Here is a 22,098-nt window from a genome sequence, read left to right on the forward strand (position 1 = left end):
GGCAGTTTCTTAATCGCCTACGTGTCAGCTTTCATTTACACTAACTTTTATCACGATCAGTTCTCACCTTCGAAAAAATGCAGTGGGATCTCGGACTATTTATCAGAATGTCTAATCGTGTTCGAATCTTGAGGCCGCATGTTTGAATATTTTTGACTCATTTTTTGCATACCTCATCTAAATTCTCATATCTTGAAGCACGCAGAGCCGATTTTTTAAATAAAATCATTACACTATAGATTATAATCTAGATTATACGCGCCTAAAATGTATATATAGTAATAACTGCGCGTTATTACTACTGTTCTTCCCTTTCTTATTGTTAAAAAATATATAAACATTTTATCGAAAAAATAGCCCTGCTTGCTTCAAACTATATGGTAATTTAGATGGGGTATGCAAAAAATTAGACAAAAATATTCAACCGTGTGATGCGTTGAAAAAACATTAAAATAAGTAGGTGTCTAAAGTCTATGTAAAATATATTAAAATGTTATTTTCCCATGATTATTATATAGTTACATTTTTATAACAAAAATCCGTTTTTAATTACCCTGTCGAGATTTATCATTAAAAATAATAAAACTATAACATAAAAAACAACGGATATTCAAGGAAAATATATCTTCCTTCGTTAAAAAAAATTCCATAAAAGGTGATTTAGCCAGGAAAAATTCAAAATATTAAAACAAAAGACCAAATGACACAATTACGAATAGGAGTTTTCGAATAGCATCTCAGTTTCTTTAAAAATAATTGATTAAAGCAATAACTAATGTCAGCCACCTTTTTCCTACAATTGATAAGAGATATAATCATTATATTGTGATAAAAAAGTTGATACCTGATTTTTTCATTCTAAATTTTTGTTTATCACACTACTTTCCCCTAAATCAAAATTTACGAAATTTAAATTAGACCAAAATCCAAATTAAAAATCCAATTTAACGTCCAATAATCAAACTGATGCAAAATCCTGTTAAACAAAACAAGAATCCAACGACCAAATTTGGACCACAACGAATAAACGAAAACCAAAAAAACCCTATTGTAATCTGAAAAAAAAAAAAATTTTCGGAAAAAAATAAAAAAGAGGAAAGAAAAAAGAGAAGGCAGCCAACCACATCCCCTTCCTTCTCTTTTTCTTTCTTTCGTCTTTTTTATTTTTATGACCATCAAATTACAATAAAATAAAAATAAGAAACATAAATAAATTTGCATTTTTTTCAGATTACAATAGGGTTTTTTTGGTTTTCTTTAATTCGTTGTGGTCCAAATTTGGTCGTTGGATTCTTGTTTTGTTTAACAGGATTTTGCATCTACTTTCCCCTATCGAACCTGACTTCATGAAGAACAATATAAAAATAAGCGACTTCTGAAAATGCAAACTTCCAATATAAAGTAGAATTATATAAAATTTTGAGATTTAACTCTTATTTAAAATGTGAATATTCTCAGTATTCGAATTCTCTGCTATAAAATTTAACAGGATCACATCGGTTCACTAGTTCAATTTCTGATAAGATCGGGAATTCTCTTTTAAAAAGAGGAAATTTGTTTAAATACCACTGGAATAAACAGAAGTTAATAAATGTAACAGTTTTTACTAAATCTAGTGCTACAAAAGCAAGCTACAGCCCTGATTTGTTTATAACAACATCTCAAGTATAGTTCATTCCGTCAAATTATCACTTGTTTACTTTACTCTATTATCATGTCATCTTAAATTTATAATAAATCTATGCTTTTGCAGTCACTAATATTGCTGATATTCCTATAGGATTAATAAAAATATATTAATAAAAATTATGCATTATCCTTATTGCCAATTTAGGGGGATCAAAATAAATGACATCAATAAAAAAATCAGAAAAAATCCCAGTGATTTAAAATTTATTTTACAGTTTGAAGTTAATAATGTCAATTTTGCTAAGAGATAGCGTTACTTATACGTTTGTTGGTATAGACGCATGGCGTCTATGGCGTTTTGAAGGTTCGAAATAAGTCACCTAAAGCCAGTTTGTTCTGGATTATCATTGTGCAAAGAAAGTATTTTTGAAATCTTTGAAAATGTCAAATTACGTACCTAAAAAGCCGTTTTGCGGGGAAGTTTAATAATGTTTTTTCATTTGAAGAAAACGGCTGCTGAAAGTGATAGATTATTGGTTCAAGCTTACGGGGAATATGTTATAAAAGACAAGGAGCGTCCAGGTCAGCCCAAAAAGTTTGAAGATGGAGATTTGCAAGCTTTATTGGATGAAGACTCAAGGTAAACGTTGAAGCAAATGGGAAATGCATTGAAAGTTGCCCAATCCACCATTTCCGAACGTCTACACGCATTGGGAAAGCTCCAGGCGGTAGGAAATGGGTTCCATATCAATTAAAAGACAGAGACATTAAAAGGTGAAAACCCATTTGTGAAATTCTGCTAGCCAGGCAGAAAAGAAAAAGTTTCTTGCATCGAATTGTGACAGGTGATGAAAAGTGGATCTATTTTGACAACCCAAAGCGAAGAAAATAATGGGTAGACCCAGGCCAGCCTTCAACGTCACAACCAGTGCGCAATATACATGGAAAGAAGGTTTTGTTGTGTATTTGGTGGGACAATAGGGGAGCTGTGTATTACAAACTGCTGAAACCTGCTGAAACGATTACTGGCGAACGGTTCCGCAACAATTAATTAAATTAAACAAATCATAAAAGGAAAACGAGCAGAATACACGCAAAGACCCAAGACAATCATTTTTCAACATGACAATGCACGGCCTCATGTTGCGAAACCAGTCCAAAACTATTTGGAAAACATTAAATGGGACATCCTACTCCACCCGCCATATTCATCCGACTTGGCCGCATGGGACTACCACTTATTCCGATCGATGCAGCACGGACTTTCAGAGAAAAATTTCCAGTCTTACGAAGAAGTGAAAATTTGGCTCGATAAATAGTTGGCCTAAAAATGAACAGTTCTTTTGGGAAGGAATCCATGCATAGCCAGTGAGATGGTGACAAAGAAGACTGCACATGTCGTCTAGCGTCTCAAACACAAAAAACAACATCCAGTGCTTTTATTCGAATTTTTGTTCTTTTTATATTCTCAATATGTTAAAAATAAATATAAAATTATCATATTTTATGTTGCCATCATTGTAAAAAATTTAAGGAACATTTTTAGAGTATAAGTAAAATTCAGATTTTTTAATTTAGATAAATTATTTTCCTTAAAAATGAGTTCAAAATTCTCATTAAATTATGTACAATTATGGTAATGTAAAAGTGGGTAATTCTATATGTATACAAATTTAATACATGTATTTTCAAGCCACTGAAAAAGTAAAAACTAAAAATCAATTTAAAAAAAAGACAAAACTCAAACACGGTGCCTCTAAATCATATCCGATTTTGAATTTAGTTTTTTGAAAAATGTCTTGACTAAAAAGGCACAAAATGGACCAGTGTACATATTTAGCTTTCTCTATTCAAAATTATGTATTTTAGTTTTAATTATTTCCTAAGATCCTTTCAAAATCATAGCTGGTTATTATTTGCAACTTCCCATATACCATTTGTTATCCTGTAAAATCGTTTTTTGAACAGCATAATACGTAATAACGTTAATGTATGCATTCGTCCTTTAGGTCATATAGGTTTCTACTTATGGTTCGTGAAAACTTAGCCAGAATTCCGAGAAACAAAGGGAAAAAGAAATAAAATTGCGAGACTATCGGGAATCAAAAATAGAAATAGGAAATATACTGTGATCTCTATAAAATACAGTAAACTTCCACTTATGTGTACGGCCGTGAAACGTAAATAACCAATTATTCTAAGACTGAAGGAGCCCCCACCTCTAACGCGAGTTGGCAGGTTATTTTTGTCAAGCGACGTTAATTAGCTGTCCAGGCTTTGTATCTATGCGCCCACTGTAAGCAACTTTTTAAACTTCGCATGTACCAAAAAGCGCGGGCCTATTTGAAATCAATAAATACTATCAATAATAATAATACACATAAATACACCCGACTCTGCGTGTAGTAACTCGCGGTTCAGTAATTCGTAGAAATGCTGGCACACGCAGTTTCTTAGCTCAAGAGGCGAGGCGATTGCGACTCTTGCATGAAAAACACCAGCAGCGTGACGGAAAGGCGCAGTTCGCGGGTACTGACATCCGGAGATTGCGCAATATTATGCATTTTAATTATAAACGGTATCGACGACCCCGATTTGTGCAATTCAAAACGTGTTTTAGTTGACGTACAATTTTTTAACTAAAAGTCAATAAATGTAATAGAATTTTAAAGAACTCAAACATTTCGCTGAAGGGAGTTTTGCAGCATGACGTCGCGGGCGCGATCATGCTGGAATAGGTGGAAATGTTAGGAAGGTTCACAGAGTGCTTGACATATGAGTGCAGTCAACATTATGAAGAAAACATTCTAAGCATAAAAGTAGGTTTGAATCTAATTATTTTCAAAGTGCAGAATACTAGGATAAGTGGAATTTTATCCGTAAGAAAGACTAGTGCATGGGACTGCAACTACTACAAGTACATACGACTTTTTGGAGAAAATATTCTAAACGTACACGTACGTTATTAATATCCAAATAGTAATATTTCTCAAGTGTAGAATGTACTTTCTCAGTTATATTCCATTCTTTTGTCGATTGACGACCTTTCAGTTTCACGAAATACAAGCAACTGTCCGAATTTTGGTGTTACAGTACCCTATCTGATACCCTTACCTGATATTTTGGGTATTTCATTTTATTTCGTGACACTGAAAGATCGTCAATCGGTAAAAGAATGGAACATAAATAAGAAAATAGATTCTAGATTTGAGACATATTAATATTCGTACACTTATGACTTACTTTTACGTTTGTTTTAAATTTATTTTTTTGGAAAAGTTCCTACTCCCATGAAGTCATGCTAAAATAATGAATTCAAACCAAAGAGATCTTACCGCTCTTCGGGCATCTTTTGTTAATTTTTCCGCCACTGGCGCGGGCGTGACCGTTCAGCCCGTACAGAGACCGTGGTTGGAGGTGACAAGCTTAAATAAGTGCGTGTATAAGGCGGGAAAAATCGAAACATAATAGGACGTGAGCTATTTCTATCAAAGTCCGAAACATCAACAAGCAAAATTAGCCCGAAGTTTTTCATATATTTGCTTGAACTTATACAATTTTAGCGTGTTAGGCATCTTTTATGCCAAAGCATAAAGTGCATGGTATTACAGATCTAGTTTTTGTTTTGAAAGTAATATCGTCTTTCGAAAAAAGCTTTCAATTGACCGTACTATGGTTTCCAGAAAACCTTCCGATTTCGGTATGGGTTTCTTAAGGCCAATTCAGATTAGCCGTTCTCGGTTGCGGTTCGCCGGTTCTCGGTTGACCGGTGCAGCTCACACTGCGCCGATTCGGCCTACACGATTGTCATTCTCACGCAAGCGCGGTTCATAAATTAAAGTTACGTGAATGACGTGCAGCAAGCTCGAGAAACAGCTAACAGGCCTCGTGGCTTTATCGAGCGTTCTCATTGGCTACGGTTTCGAACGGCGCAGTTGAAATTAGAATTGAACCAAATGCTCGAACCGAAGTAGAACCGAGTACGCGCTGATTCGCCGAGAGTCAACCGGACCCGCGAACCGTAACCGAGAATGGCTAGTCTGAATTGGCCTTTACAAGGAAGGTCTTAAGGTACTTCAAACGGCTGTCGAATTCGCTAGGGGCAAACTAAATATAAACGGTTGAGTTGTTGAACGCCATATTTTAAGCACATAATCTAAAGGCAATCATACCGGTCGGTTCAGCTTGCTTTTCCCGAAAATGTTCTTTTTGATGTTTTTTGTAATTGAAAATAAAGTGTATTTTCTCGCTTGAAACTCGCGCGGGCTATACCGTACACGGTAGTATGCGGATGGCGTGAGGCAGGAGCGGAAATCGGGGGGAGGGGGCATGTATTCCTAAGTGTCCCTCAACCGGCTGTCAATTTGGCCACATCGAAAATACGTCTAAACTACAGTGAAACACTTAAATAGCCCTCTCTTCTATAGCCTTTCCGAGAATTGACGTCACGCCGCAGGGGGTGTAACAGGAGTATGCGGTTGTCACTCAGGCGTGAACAAACAAAAGCTGAGCGGGCTATAATGAGTTAGTTCCCACACACCGTCAGCCCAAAAATCGGCGCTATAGATGAGTTTCACTGTATTACTATTACATTACATTAGGCAAGTTAAGAGAGCCTCGAGGTTTGAAGTGAAACTAAAAAGGGGAGAGGGAAGCAGAATAACACAAGCAAGTTTGGGCGTAATTTGGAACAATGAGGCGAGAGGCAATTTAGAAAATTCAAAATGGGAGAAAGAAAGGAGAAAAACGAGAAGGGTTATGGAGTGACAGGATATAGAGTTAGAGCTATTAGTAAAACAAGGAGAAGAGACATGAACAAAGATTATAGATTCGAGGTACAATTGATGGTATATGATGGTCAAGGGGTTGAAGGAAGCAGAATATCTGCAAAAAATAAAAAAGGAAGAAAAATAGAGTAGGGGATCGCCCATATATTACGTAAGACATTTTTCTTTTGTTTATATCGCTGTGTCCTTTTCAACTTGATAAAAATATTATTTTCGTCTTTATTCAAACAACAGAAAAACGTCTTACGTAATATATGGACAATCCCTAGGGTTACACGGTTTAGAATGGGAGGAGTGAGAGCATGCAGATATTAGATGGATGAAGAGAAGTGGAAATAGTAGAATATAAGTATTAGTCAAGTTAAACTAAAGATGGAATTCTAAATATATGTACAGGGAGCGGAGGCTTTCAAACCCATAAAAGAAAGAGATTAAATACATCAATACATTTATTTAAACAATTAACCTTTTCCGGCATACATTTTTCAGGGAAACGAGTTTTCATGAAAATTTGTATATAGTGGTTTTTGGGGTCGCTGATTACGAAGCTAAACTCAGATTTTGGAATTGAAAATGCCGGATCCAATATGGCGGCTAACATTTGGCATATTTTTTTATTTTTTCTGAAAATTCGTATAAGGGCATTTTTGGGATCACTGATCACGAATTCGAACTCAGATTTTGAAAATTCAAAATAATAATTACAAAATTAGCAATGCAAACAATTTTTTTTTAAATTATAAAATGAAAAAAATTATAAAAGATAAAAAGTATTTAAAAAATTTTAATTGAATCAACTGCAATTGTTATGCAACTATGAAATTAGTTATTTTAGGTTAAAGGTCGCCATATTAGTACCAGTTTTCAAAATCTCAATTCAGATTCGTGATCAGTGACTCCAAAAATCCTTGTAAACTAATTTTTTTTTTAATCCAGAAAATTGCATTATTTTGGCCGCCATATTGGATCTTTTATTTTGGATTTTCAAAGTCTGATATCAGATTCGTGATCAGCGACGCCGAAAACCTCTGTATACCAATTTTCAGAAAAAAATAAAAATATATTCCAAGTTTCTGACGCCATATTGGATCCGCCATTTTGAATTTCCAAAATGTGAGTCCAGATTCGTAGTCAGCGACCCCAAAAACCCTTAGGTACCTATTTTCATAAGGATATAATCGAAAGTTTTTTTAATAATGAATTTTTTCAACAAAAAAGGCTTTTTTCATCTTTGTTTATAAGTATTAACAAATGCTTTAAAAATTTTAGACCCTTCGCACATAAATTTTAATTTTCTATCATCCTCCGAGCATGAAATTTAAAAAACCCTGCGTAAAATCCAATAAAAACTACTCTGAAATCGCAAAAAATGATATGAAAAAAAATGGTAATACGGTATTCCCACCATGCCGCAAAGGGTTAAACATTATTTAAAAAGTCCATGGAAATATTCAAATTGTCTAGTGGTAATTATTTGTATGAAAACAACGACAAAAATTGCTAAAAATGACGAACACGTAAAAATGTTTATTTTTTATCTTTGGACCATATTTGGGGCGATGCAGGGGTGGGGAAAGGGTGGATTGAAAATAAAAGTTATTATTGTCTTGTATCGTAGACACTCTTCTTTAATCCCTATGAAACTTGGAACGTTTAGATGAAACCCTGGAGCATGAGTTAAATTTTTCGAAAATCCAAAATTTCCCCACGTTTGTAAAATTTGTTTTTGAAGTGCTTGTTGACAGGTGTTAATATTTTAATTTCGGAAAAAAATAAGGATATATTTTCTCTAATAAAACTAATGTTTGACATCTTCCAATTTCTAGTGAACAATATTTTGTTTTTATCTTGTCCTAAAAATATTAGTTAAGTGTATTTAAATGGGACAAATAAAGTAGATCTAACTTTTCTTCCCTAATTTATCAATAACTATTTTTTTTGTTATTTATTACATTAATTATTTTTAGCCTCAAAGCGGAACATTTATACAACTTTAAAATGTAAATTTTAAAAATTAAATATTAAAATTTGGAAAATGTTAAATTACAAACTTTGTTTCCTTTACGTTTCACAGTTCAAAACTTTTTCGTTGCTAGTACATTTCTTTTGGTAAGCCGCCAACTGATAATGAATGCACGTCCGAATACAGTCATTTCAGAGCGAAAATTGTCTGAAGAAACCAAAAAAATTATATTATACTTATTTACTGGATCGTTTTAGATATGTTATGATATGTTTTAGATATGTGAATTCCAAATATACTGACCCGTGGTGAGTAACTTGGCAAGACAGTCGAGCCCCCCGCTTGCCGCTCTTGCCCATCGAATACCCCCGTGTACTGTACACAACGCGCCAGTTTCAAGCAAGCAAAAATACTCTGCACTTTCAATTACAAAAACAACAAGAACATTTTCGGGAAAAAGCGAGCTGAACGGTTCGACATAATTGCCTTAAAACTATGTGGTTAAAATATTGCGGCCAACAATTCATCCGTTTAGACGTAGTTTCGATGTGGCCAAATTGACAGCCGTTTGAGGGACACTTGGGAATACACTCTATTTTCAATTATATCAAACAACAAAAAGATCATTTTCGGAAAAAAGCAGTAGTCCAGTCAATCTAGTCAATCCAGAAATCGCACATTGGATTTCGCCACTGGAGACGGTACTCGAGCGTTTATATTTAATGAAACAACTTTTTTTTTCTTAACTTGCAAATATTTTTCATTTTGCAACTAAGGGCAACTTTTCAAATGACCGTATTTTCGTGAAAAAAGTACGCAGCTCATTGTAATTTCGCATATCGAGTGCATATATTTTTAAAGAAATTTTGACGCCGAGTTCAATTGTTTATAACAAATAGGAACGGAGAATGTATTTTTTTTTAACAATTTATATCTCTGCTTCTAATTAACATTAAGAGTTCAAAATTGTGGAGGTGATAAAACTGTCTTCATCCTTTCCACGTATCCTTGATACATTCGATTTGAAATCTTATCACGGGGGAGAAGGTAAGTAAAAGTAACCTCTCAGCGGAGCTTCAATGCCGTGCGTCCGAGGGCGCTGGCGAGGGGATAGCGATTTCTCACTTTTCGTCGCTCGCACGGAATCGCTGTGGCGACTACAAACTCACTCGAGTAGTCATATCTACGAAACTGCTCGATGAAAATTGATGATTATTTTTTTAATTTAATAGAGTACATCGAGAGGAAAAATTACCTTCACTCGAATATACGCTTATTTAATTTTTTAATCGTATTGTTTGCAAGTGAAAATTCCAACTACATTATTTTTCAATGAATTTTTACTAAAAATGTTTAAAAAAAAAACGTTTGCGAATCATCGCAAATGTGCGTTGCAAATTCTTTGCTCGCTTCGTCACCTCGCCGTAGCTTTTTTCATGACAATTTCTCGGTAAAATAATACAGCGGCACAAATTTTTTCATTTTTTCGCCTCTTTTTATTTTACATAGCTACTAAATGAATGTAATAACTATGACAATAGATGGAATGCAAAAGTGCGTTAGGTAATGTTACGATGCAAAGTACGTTTTTGTCGAGGGTGTATATTTTCGTCTTTCCCAGAAGATGTCGAGCTACACGAGTTTTGAGAATGCGGCTCTTTTGGAGTCGTTGGTTGAAGTCGCCACAGCGATTCTGTGCGAGCGACGAAAAGCGAGAAATCGCTATTCCCTCTCCAGCGCCCTCGGACGCGCGGCATTGACGCTCCGCGGAGAGGTCACTTTCACTTGCCTTCTCCCCCGTGAAAAGGTTTCAAATCGAAGGTCTCGGGGATACGTGGAAAAGCTGAAGGCTGTTTTATCACTTCCAAAAATTTGAACTCTTAATGTTAATTAGAAGCAGAGATACACTCGCGTCCCGGTACTGCGAAATTCAGTACTGCGAACTCCCGCTATTTAGTACGTTTTTCCCCCGAAAGTGAGAACGGAGCTAAAACCCCTTCACCCCCACTATTCAGTTCTGCATTCACTTCTACACTACTATTCACTGTCATTTCAATTTTAATTCATAATCAAATACAATCGACACTTACGGTGGATGATTTTATATTCATTTTAATAATTTTAATAATAATGATTCAAATCGTCACTAAATACTGTCAGGATGTAAACAGTTGACATTTGAAACATAGTAAATAATCGGAGGAGTGGGGTCCCCTCGTGTGTTCTCCCTTTTAAAGGCGGACCTACACTAAATGTTCGCAGTACCGTAACTCGAGTGTATAAATTATTTTTAAAACAATACATTCTCCGTTCCTAATTGTTATCAACAATCGAACTCGACGTCTAAATTTCTTAAAAAATACATGCACTCGATATACGAAATTACAATCAGCTGCGTACTTTTTTCACGAAAATACAGTCATTTGAAAAGTTGCCCTTAGTTGCAAAATAAAAAATATTTGCAATTTGATGAAAAACAATTGTTTGTTGTTGTTTCATCAAATATAAACGCTCGAGTATCGACTCCAGTGGCGAAGCCCAATGCGCGATTGCTGGATTGACGCTCGCAGCAATAATAAAAAAGGGGCTTTTCTTAATTAACAATGTAATATTTAAGAAACAACAATATCGATGTGATTAAAAAAAAAATAGTGAAAATTGTTCAATAATGAAGGTATCATTATAGGGTATTCACATTCCAAAAAATTTCTTGCCTTTGAATTAATTATTGAATTTCTAAGGAGAATCTTACTTAATAATCAATTTGCAAGTAAAATAATGAAGTTTTTTTTAATTGCAAAATAATATAGAGAAATTTCATGCTCTACGACATTCAGTAACACCTTTTCATTGTGCGATTCGTTCTTTTTGTGCAAATCACGATTAAATGTCAAAAAAACACGAATTTCGCAGTTGAACACCATGGGGGGGGGGGGCACAGTTTTTCAGCTGTTACTTTTCACATATATCTTATAGGATGATATGAAGAACCATCTGTCCAATTTTCAAAGTGCTACTATTTTACGCAGGGAAAACATCTAGATTGACTGGACTAAAATCTGAACCGACCGGTATAATTACATTTAAATTATGTGTTTAAAATATGGCGTTCAACGACTCAACCGTTTAGATTAATTTTGCCCCTAGCGAATTTCACAGCCGTTTGAAACACCTTAAGCAACACATGCGTTCCGCGGAATCACCTTGCAAGAGAGAACTTAATCAGTAGACGTGGCCTGAGACCTTCGTTGTCAGAAAACCATGCAGAAATCGAGAGAGTTCCTTACAATCACAGAACGGTTAATTTAACGCTTTTCTTGATCGGCATTATTGCTCTTAGAGAAACAAATGCTTGTATTTCGTGGCATAAGATATACCCGTGCCTAAATTGCACGAATTCTTACGAGGACAACCAGAAAAAAAACCTGCTATATACGCGTGAGAAGTATTCTTGGTATATTAAGATTTTTTTCTTCGCGTAGGGGAGTTGACATATGTGAAAGTTCAAATAAGTGCTCAAACAAAAAAGAAAGTATTGATGCGAATGGAATTGAGTAAACTAAGACACCCCGTAAACCCCGCTTTGCGACAATCGCGTATTGGTTCAAACAAACCAGAAAATTCTTGCTGGGTGGTAGTTTACATAAGTGAAAGTATATTGTATATTATAGGTATGTACATAAATGCGTAGAAAAAATATGTCCGTGAAGTTGGCATGTCAACAAAAAAAATATAAACTATTTTTGGTGGTAATGTGGTGGTTATTATGTGGTCATTTTTAATATTTGGTGGTCAAATTTGAAAAAACTACAGTACCTTCAACATTAGCGTGCTAACTTTACGCCTGAACGCCACTTTTTCATATTTAAAACAATCCAATTGTTTGGTGGAATCATTTGTTGGTCATTTGGTGGCAGTTTTAGATATTTGGTGGTAAAAATTACAAAAAGTACGGTATTTAAAAAAATGACGTGCTACCTTCATGTTTGTAAGACACGTTTTGATATGTTTAGGAAAATGATTTTTTGAATTTTTTGGTGATCATTTTGTCGAAATTTAGTAATTGTTGTCAATATTTGGTAGTCAAATTTGCAAACATTACAGTATTTTCAGAATTGAAGACCCGGATCTAATAGCCGGACGAGCGCGCAAAACACGTCATAATGGTCCAAACGGTCGAAGTTCTGACTTCGACCGTTTGAAAAATACTTAAACCCGTTTCGTGCGCCCATCCAGTTATTCGATCCAAAACTTCAATTGGCGTGCTAACTGTATGGTTGCAAGCCTTTTTTTTTTAATTTTTGCCAATTTTTGGTGGTCTTTTTGATTGGTCCACTAACCAGAATCTTAAGTCGGCAGAATGCGCGCGTCTTTCAAAATAATTTTTTTATTTAATGACAATAATTATACAAAGACATCAAAACAAGTTATTTAAACCTTGTAAATTAATGTACGAGAAATAATACTTATAAAATATTTATTAAATAATATTATATGAGCATATTAAGCCTTGTTTAGAAGCTGGGAAATTTTTGTAGCTCTACGCTATTTTTCGACGAAATCTTTTCTCACGCAAAAGTGCGTCTTTAATCAAGTTAATCAAAATTCATCATGGCTTATAATATTACTATATTATAATATTCTATTGATTGTACCTCACAAACTCGTGACGTTTCTCTTTGTATCCAATCATGTCGATTAATGGTTCCCAACCACAATTCGCGAAGCTTTTCATTCTTTGGAACGGACTTCCGACGTACACTTTTCCCGCAACACGTGTTACAGTATAAAATGCAGCAATTCAAGATGCTTAATCTTCGTTATCAACTTTCTTATTAATAAATTATGAAGATTGCGAAAGTGCAAACACGACCACAAGGGAGTTAACACAAACCCCAATCACTCAATGACTTAATCGTCATTTTCGATTAATATCCGAACTCAAAACGATACACACTTTTAATACATGTATCAGAAATCAATAAAATCAGGAAGTTTCATGTAAATTCAATGGTTTTTTTTTTAATTTAAACACTTTTGCCAAAATAATTATAATTCAAATTTTAGCACACCTGGAAAATTTCTGATTCCGGTTTGTCTAAAGCACAGGGGAGGGGGGTAAGCTATCTCAACGGTTCTCTAGTGGAACTTTGGTGGTCTAAAATCTAAATTGTGGATATTAATTTTCCAAAAAATCTTTTACAACGTGCGCAGCGGTTTTTACGCATATACAATTGCGCAAAGTTTAAAGGCAAGAAACGCCCTATAAATGAACAACGTTCTATTTTTGCCCGCATTTAATTATAATTCATTTGATGAGAATGCAAAAGCTATAATGTTCAAAAAATTTTGATATAAAAAATGATATTAAAAATCACCACCGAAATATTGCTAAAAGAATTTGCGTTGCAATTGCAGAATTGGGGCATCACCTGTTATTTGGCTGAAAGACAATTTTTTCGGCAACAAACTATTAGAGTTTTTAAATGAACGATAAATGAAGGGATTTGACCAGGCAGAAATTAAAAATTATTGTTACTTTTGTAACTACGATGTCTTAAACATGGATACGTCAGGGTATCGGAATGATCATATTTAACTCACCCTTAAGGTAATTTTAAACATCCAAACGGCCAGGAACACCCCTTTGGAAGGTCACAAAAATAATGTTGTCAAAAACCCTACCCTTTTCCAACGTTTTATGGGGGCGGGAAGGCACCCCTATGACCAGTAAAAAAAATTATATTGGTCAAACCCCTACTAATTTCCAACCTCTCGTTAAATATGATCATTCCGATATATCGCGACAGAACCATATTTGAGACATCATTGTAACAAAAGTAACAATAATTTTAAACTTTTGCCTAATCAAATCGCTTCATTAATCGTTCAAATAAAGATTCTAATAGTTTGTTGCCAAACAATTTTTTTACAGCCAAAACGGAGGTGACGCTCCAATTCTGCAATTTAACCAGAAATAGTTTAAACACAAAAAATTGGCGTGCAAGCTTCAAGTTAACACGCCACTTTTGAACTGTAGTTTTTTTCAATTTGGACCTCCAAATTTTAAAAAACACAACATAATAACCACTAAAAAGTTTGAATTTTTTTCTTCGACATGCCCACTTCATGCACATGGAAAAAATACTTACTTCTGTGACATAGCTGTAGGTTTAAGACTCTGTCTACGATCTCTGCTGTTATGATTCTGAGATCTGCTTGGACTTCGACGCGACGATCTTCGCGAATGTTCTCGCCTGCTTTGTTCTCTTTTTAATTCATATTCTAAAATCTTCTGTTTTTTAAGCCTTTCATGGTCTCTTTCTAATTTTTGCTGCATTCTCCATGCCTGCCTTCGCTTTTCTCGATAATCTCTATATTCTTCGCTTCGTGTGCGGCGAGAACGACGTCGATCTTCACTGCGCAATCTTTTGGACTTCTTCTCATAGTAGGGTGAACTTGAGGAGCAAGAGGAACTCCGTCCCATGTCTGTTTATAAAGTTAAAAATGACATATTACCGAATTTAAGAATATAATAAGAATAATAATGAATGAAAAGAAAAAAATGATAGGTTAGGCAACACTCAAAAGTTAGGTTATAACACATCCTTTGAGTCGTTTGATCCGTCTCATAATACTAACCGATCTTTTTGGGATGATTATTTTCTTAAAATGATTAAACTTATATCACAGCCTGGAATAGCAATAAAGGTAAAGTGTTTTAAAAACCCGGCATCATATATGGTTCAGACCACAAACTAGTCACTCTGTACGAATGCAACGCAAACGCTGCCAAAGCACAAACAACACAGCAGTGATCCCACCTTTTGCATGTTGAGGCATGATCTAATAAATACATGGTCTAGCCACTTGAGGGCCACGTTTCGTTCAAGTCACGCAACCCCTTAATTCCACCATTTTGTTAGTTGACCGCGCAGTTTGAGTTTGACGCATAGGACTGTACAACGAACTGTTATTGAAAAATCAGTATGTAGGAAGAAATATTATGAGTAATATATATTATATATATTTAATATAATATAACATAATGTAACTTAATATAATATCACACAATATATATATATATATAAGGTTGAAAGAATGAATTAAAAAAAAAACTTGGAATGGGTATATTAGAACACTGATAAGGAAATAAACTATATTCGGCCCAGAATGTAAGTTTGTAAATAATACTGAAATAGAAGGATTACAAATATGTATAAATTTTGATGTTTATGATAATCAATTGAATATTGAATATCTCTGTTTGCCAGTGCATGAACATATATTTTCCTCGAGATAATGAAAATAAATAAGATGCTGAATTAAAACTAAATGTACGATCCATACCAGAGATGCACTGAATTACTCAATACAAGGGGAAAAAGTTGGATAAAAAAGTCATTCTCTTCGGAGCAAACTAAGTTTTACTCTTGAGGTTAGAATTGTATGGTCTCTGAAAATCGTCTTAAAATCTTCAAAATAATTATCACTATTTAAATCACTATTTAAAATTGTGAGACGCCCGAGATGTTTTGGCGAATGTCATAAGAAATAGTTCGATCATAAAAATACTTATTTTTAATGGACATAAAAATCTACCTTAAAAATACGATTTTCAAACCAAATTGTAACAAAAAAAAATCCAATTTACAAAAAATTGTCCCTTTCCACCTTCTCCCTTTCCACCCTTTCACTTTTTCCACATAAGTATTTTTAAATAAATAAAACATAATAATTATAATTTTGTATGTCATAGGCAGTGCATCATATAATTTTATTTATGCAGAACTTTCCCACTTGACTTCAATTTCATTTTATTTGCACACATATGTCACTTTTTGTGCGCAGAAGGAGGTTATGAAACACATAACCTTAAAGTATAGTAATTCTGCATTATCCTTTATCGATCTTCAACATTATTATAATTAATTTTAATAGGATTCAAATATTTCTACACCTCAAAATTACAAGAAATTTTTCATTCTTACATTAAACATTTGTAAATCCCTTTCATTTGCCGCCTTTCTTATCCAAGATGGAGAAATTAAGCTTGGTGTCCTGATCAGGGTTGTGCACGTAATATACCTTAGGTAAATTGCATGAGGTTTTTGACGTCATTGACGTAAGTATATTACAACCTTAGTTTTGTAGAAACGTAATATACGTTTTCAAGATGGCGTCGACATTATCACATTTCGTTCCATAACTTTAAAATATCCCAGTTAGCGGTATGCGGCATTATGTTGTATGCATGAAATTTAAAGTGAAAGAAAAACAAGTTATTATTCTACAACTTCGACAATGAATAAAGGCGGCAGACTGAGGAATCCATGTTGGGAAGAATTATCCTTCCGCTCAAAAGAAATGTAAAAATTTTGCGTTTTGTCAGGGATGCAAACGCGTATTATCGAAAGCGGTTAAAAAAAGGTCAAGTAAACACAGGTAAATTTTCAAACCATTCGAAGTGCAAATATGTTAAAAATAAAAAAAAAATCATTCAAGGATTTTCACTGATACCAAAACTTCTTTAAGAAAAAAGTGCGTTATGATTATGAACGCATCAGAAGGAAACCTGATGCAGTTAGATGAAAGCAGTCAAAATAATAATTCTAAAATGAGTTGTGTCAGTTTTAATATTCTTGGTGATATTTTTATGTCAAATGAAGTTCTGATAAACACCAACAATGTAAGTCGGTACATATCAGTATAATTCAAAAAAGTGATGTTACAATATGCTTTATCCGAGTCCACCATCTTTATTACGCTTTACACAAGTTTTTTTTACGTATAATACGTCAGAAGCCTCGAGTGACGAATCACTGCACAACCCTGGTCCTGATTAGTTCGCTTTTTTTAGTTGTGCGAGGATAGACGATGTATTTATTAGATCAGCGATTCCCAAACTTTTTTCGCTCTATCTGGGGAACGGCAGGGCCGCCACGACCATTTTTTTTCATAATGCTTAAACCCAAGGGGGTGGGTGGTACTTAACAGCCTGTGATGCAGACATGTGCAGGCTTGTCGCGCTCGACCTTCCCATTGTAAGAAAATTAGAGCCGATTAGGGAAAATGGAAAATTTTGTAAAATATTCATTAGCGAATGTTAATAGGCAGCGTTAGATTTTCTGGATTATGACGAGAACATTAAAAAGATAGAAAAAAATCGGTTAATAACTTCAAAAGTTATTGCACTTTTGTTACGCTGCAAAGTTGCCCAGTAATGGATTTTATCGGAAAAATGTAATGAAAATATTAACCGATTTTTATGAACTTTTTTTCATATTTCTAAAATTATATTACGAAATTGATTCAGCTCATTTAAATTTAATTGTGTCATACCTTTGTAACTTCAGTTATTGTAACAGGTCTCAAACTCAGAACAATGAAAGGCATTCATGCTAGCCCGTTGGGCAAAAAAATTAGGGATGTCCTAAAGACGTCTTTTATAACATTTCTTTTGGTCATCCTAGAGATGCTCTTAAAACGTCTAATTTCAGTACGAAAGATGTCCCGAGAAGGGTCCATGTTTTTAAGACGTCTGTAGGTCATCTTTAGGACATTGGAAGTGTTAAGACATTTATTGGCCTGACATAGGACGTTCTAGGAACGTCCCAAGAACGTTCTTTGGATGGGGAAAGTAGTCCCATGCTCACAGCGGGGACCCTGCCTTGGAGTCTACCGAGCTACCCGGCCCAGGGTGGCATCCCCCTACCACCGGGTAGCCACTTTACCCAGGGTAGCAGTTTGGGAATCGCTGAATTAGATCATGTTTTGAGCTACTGCGCTTGCACGGCGCAGCGACCCTCATTATGGTGTTTACATATGATCGGGTGGTCCACCCATGATCTAACAAATATATGGTCTAGCCACTTGAGGGCCCTGTTTCGTTCAAGTAACGCAACCGCTTAACTGCGCCATTTTGTTAGTTTGACCGCGCAGTTTGAGTTTGACGCGTAAGACTGTACGGCGAACTTTTATAGGAAAATCAGTATGCAGGAAGAAATATTATGAGAATATTAAAAGAATGAATTCAAAAAGAACTTGAAATGAATATATTAGAACATTGGTAAGGGAATAAATTATATTCAGACCAGAATGTAAGTTTGTAAATATTACTGAATGGGAAGGATTAAAAGTATATACAATTTTTGATATTAATGATATGATTAATGATTAATGATTCAAATGCTCAATAACTTACACATATAAACTGGAAGGTACCAGCACTTTTAAATTGAACAGTTTTAAGTGAAATGCAAATTAACTGCAAAATGTAGAACTTTTATAAATTTTAGAGTTTAAAGATTGAGATTAGTTCCAAAAATATAAATCCACGTTAACATTTACAACAGTATAAATTAAAGAATCAAGTAATGAACTTTAGAAATTTACAAAATTATATATTACTTCAAGTAATTTTAAGCTAGACACATTAAAAATTGAAAAATAATATTTTACCTTAACATTTCTTAATTTAGAAGTTTAATTATTTTAATTTTAAATAGTCTAGGCATTCGTCAAAAGATTAACAATTTTATTTCAAAATATTGAAAAATCGAGAAGTGGTTTTAAATTTTTTCTAATTCAACATCATTTTTGAATTTTTCGTCAGAACTTTTATATTTTTGCAGATTTCAAACAAAAATTTAGATTTTTTTAAATTATGAAAGACTACAGAAGAATAAAATTTTTCTTAAGATTCTTAGAAAAATTGAAAATTATTTTTCATTTTGAAAAATTAATGTAACAGAAAGTTTAAGAAGATTTTAAAGAGATTTAAAAAATGATCAAAGAAGAACATGGAAGATTTTAAGGATTTTATTTAATTTGCTGGATTTTCAAGAACTGTAGGAAAATTTCGATTTATTTTGAAATTAATTTAGAAGATCTGAAAAAATTGTTAAGACACTTCGTTTAAATTACTTGAAATAATTCCAAGCTTGTCATTAATTTTGAATCTTTTCAAAACTTCGACATATCTCTTAAAATTACTAAAATTTTGTGTACAAATAATGAGTGTTCAATTGTTATTTATGCGTCAAAATTTAACAATTTCACTTATAAATGAAACACTTTTTAAACAGAACAATTAAAATTGTAGTGCTAAAAAATCAAAAGTTCTTTGAAAATCTAAAGATTCAAAGCTTTCTATGTAAAACAATTCAGTTTCAAATTGTTTTCTTTTCAATATTTGGTTTAAATTTACTCGTCTTAAATGAACAGTGAAATATTGCTAAATATTAAATACTAATAAAAACATTTAATTATGACTATATTATAATGGATTGATTTTAAAGTGGAAAATAGTCAAACGCACGTTTACATTTTTTAATGGCTGAAAACATTAATAGAAGTAATATATTAATAAATTTATTTATTTTATTTAATATAAAAAAATATATAAAGGAATACCTGAAACTGCGAATGAAAAAAATATAATTGATAAATCATTAGTACAGATGCATTTTAAAAATAATTTATTTATTTAATATTTATAGTTGATATGGGATATCGCTTTATTTAAAGAGATAAAAATACTGCGTTTTAGTTCTATAAACAAACAGTTTCTTCAAAATGCAGAAGAAAGGTACGTCTAACTCCTAAGAGTCAAGCAAAACGACTGTCGACTAAGGTCCTAGACTTAGGTCATAAAAATGTCACATTCACGCCCTTTTTAAAACAGTCAGCCCTGTACTCCAGATCATGGCATTCGTCACTTCACACCAAAACCATAAAACTAAACACTTACTTCTCTATGCATTCTTAGAATCGTGAGAGGAGATTAAGTTTTGCTTTACAATCTCACGCTTTCCAATATTCTTTCTAATACTCAATAGTTGCTAAAATAAAACTTTTATCAAAAATGTTTAGCTTCAAGTACTTTTAATTTTTAATTGTTTAAATCCTCAAAACTGCACTTTAATTATTTTTAAAACTGTTAAAATATAGCTTGGGCATATTTTTCTTCTGAAAATTCGTAAAATTTTCGGTTTCCCAGTCCGACGGCCATCTAGTTCTTTATAAAAAAATCTTTGATTTTAAAAACTTCTCATTTTTAATTTGTTTTAACCTCTAAAACAGCATGTTAAAAATCTTCAATTAAAATATATGCTAAAAAATAAAAAAATTTAACTAGAAAATTTTTAAAGTCACAGATTTTCGAATTAAGCATTCTAAACTAAATGGTATAATAATCTCTAAAAATCACAATTTAGGAAATTTAAAAAAAAAGGTTGAAATCAATGTTGGACAACATTTTTATTTTACAAATTTTATAACATTCGCGGTGAAAAAATAAATTCACTGTAATTTCCCGGTTTTCCAGGTTTCCGGTCCAGCCGCCAAACTGCACTGCATTATATAATTTTTTTTAGTCAGAACTTTCCCGCTTGACTTCAATTTCATTTTATTTGATACAGATACGTCATTTTTTGTCAGCAGAAAGAAGTTATGAAACAGATAACCTAAAATTATAGTTAATACGTATTTTCCTTTAATGATCTTTAACATTATTATAATACATTTTATAAGGATTCAAATATTTATACACATGAAAAGTACAAGAAATTTTTATTCTTACATTTTGCATTTTAAAATCCCTTCCGTTTGCCGCCTCTCTTATCCAAGATGGAGAAATTAAGCGGTGGGTCCTTTTTCTATATAAAGTGTTAGATAATTATCCAGCAGAATAAGTTTATCGTACGGTTTATCTGACAGATAATGATATCGGGTTGATCCACTGTATTTCATGTTCTGGATAGTTATCCTTCAGTTACATAGGGATATGTAGGTAATACTAGTACTTTTCGCGTTTTCAAGTCACTGACACTTCTGTGACGTTGACGCTTCGCAGAAATAGAGTCACAATTATATAACACTGTTGCTGCTGTGAATCTGTCATATTATTAATTATTAATAAATAGAAGAAGTGCACTACTTAGTCTTTCTATAAAGAATAAAGATATGTGAATTTTTCAGCTCATGAAACTAGAGTTATTATTCACGGTTATTATACATTATGTTAGTTTAATTCGAGGGTTTATGAAAAATTTCATCTGAAAAGAACACGAATAAAATTGTATTTCAAAATTGGAGTTTGTTATTTCACTGTAGTGGAATATAAACATAACCTCTCAATAGAGCCTCACAACTCTTTCTCATGGTCTTACTTTTATTATATAGTTATTATATACGGTCATAATATACATCAAATTTTTTTTTAATTTATAGGTTTATGAAAAATTTCTTCTGAAAACAACACCAACGAAATGTTATTTTAGAATTGGAGTTTTTTATCTCATAACTTTTTCTCGCGGTTTTATTTTTATTTGACATTTTATTGTATATTCAGTAATGTTATGGCAAAAAAGTCTAAAATTTGACAACGATGAAGCAAGAGTTATTATTTACAGTTATCATAAATTGATTTTTTTTTTAATTTGTGGGTTATAAACAATTTCCTCCGGAAACAAGACTAACGAAATTTTATTATAAAATTAGACTTTTTTATATCATTATAGAGGAATATAAACATAACCTGTCTGTGAAGCCTTACAACTTTTTCTGATGGTTTTATTTTTATTTCATATTTTATTGTGACGGCTTGCGTATTGTCGTCGATTAAACTCGTTGATTTTATAATCTCAGTCGATAAAGAAGAAACTTTCTTTATCGTTGGATACGAGTTAATTTAAATTCGTATAAAAAATTAATAAT

The 22,098-nt window shown here is 33.1% G+C and overlaps 1 protein-coding gene across 1 annotated transcript in view; it reads right to left on the reverse strand.

Moving 5' to 3' along the window:
• LOC117180083 (female-specific protein transformer-like) overlaps nucleotides 1–15,160 on the reverse strand; it is a 45,666-nt gene extending 30,506 nt beyond the window's left edge. The window contains exons 1-2 of the mRNA XM_033372399.1: nucleotides 15,022–15,160; nucleotides 14,532–14,868 (exon numbers count right to left, since the gene is read on the reverse strand). Of these exons, the coding sequence (XP_033228290.1) occupies nucleotides 14,532–14,866 (335 nt within the window). The 5' untranslated portion in view covers nucleotides 14,867–14,868; nucleotides 15,022–15,160. The remainder of the gene's footprint in view (nucleotides 1–14,531; nucleotides 14,869–15,021) is intronic.
• Between the last annotated feature and the right edge of the window lie 6,938 nt (nucleotides 15,161–22,098).

This window comes from Belonocnema kinseyi, chromosome 9, assembly GCF_010883055.1.
Source record: "Belonocnema kinseyi isolate 2016_QV_RU_SX_M_011 chromosome 9, B_treatae_v1, whole genome shotgun sequence".
Taxonomy (NCBI): Eukaryota; Metazoa; Arthropoda; class Insecta; order Hymenoptera; family Cynipidae; genus Belonocnema; species Belonocnema kinseyi.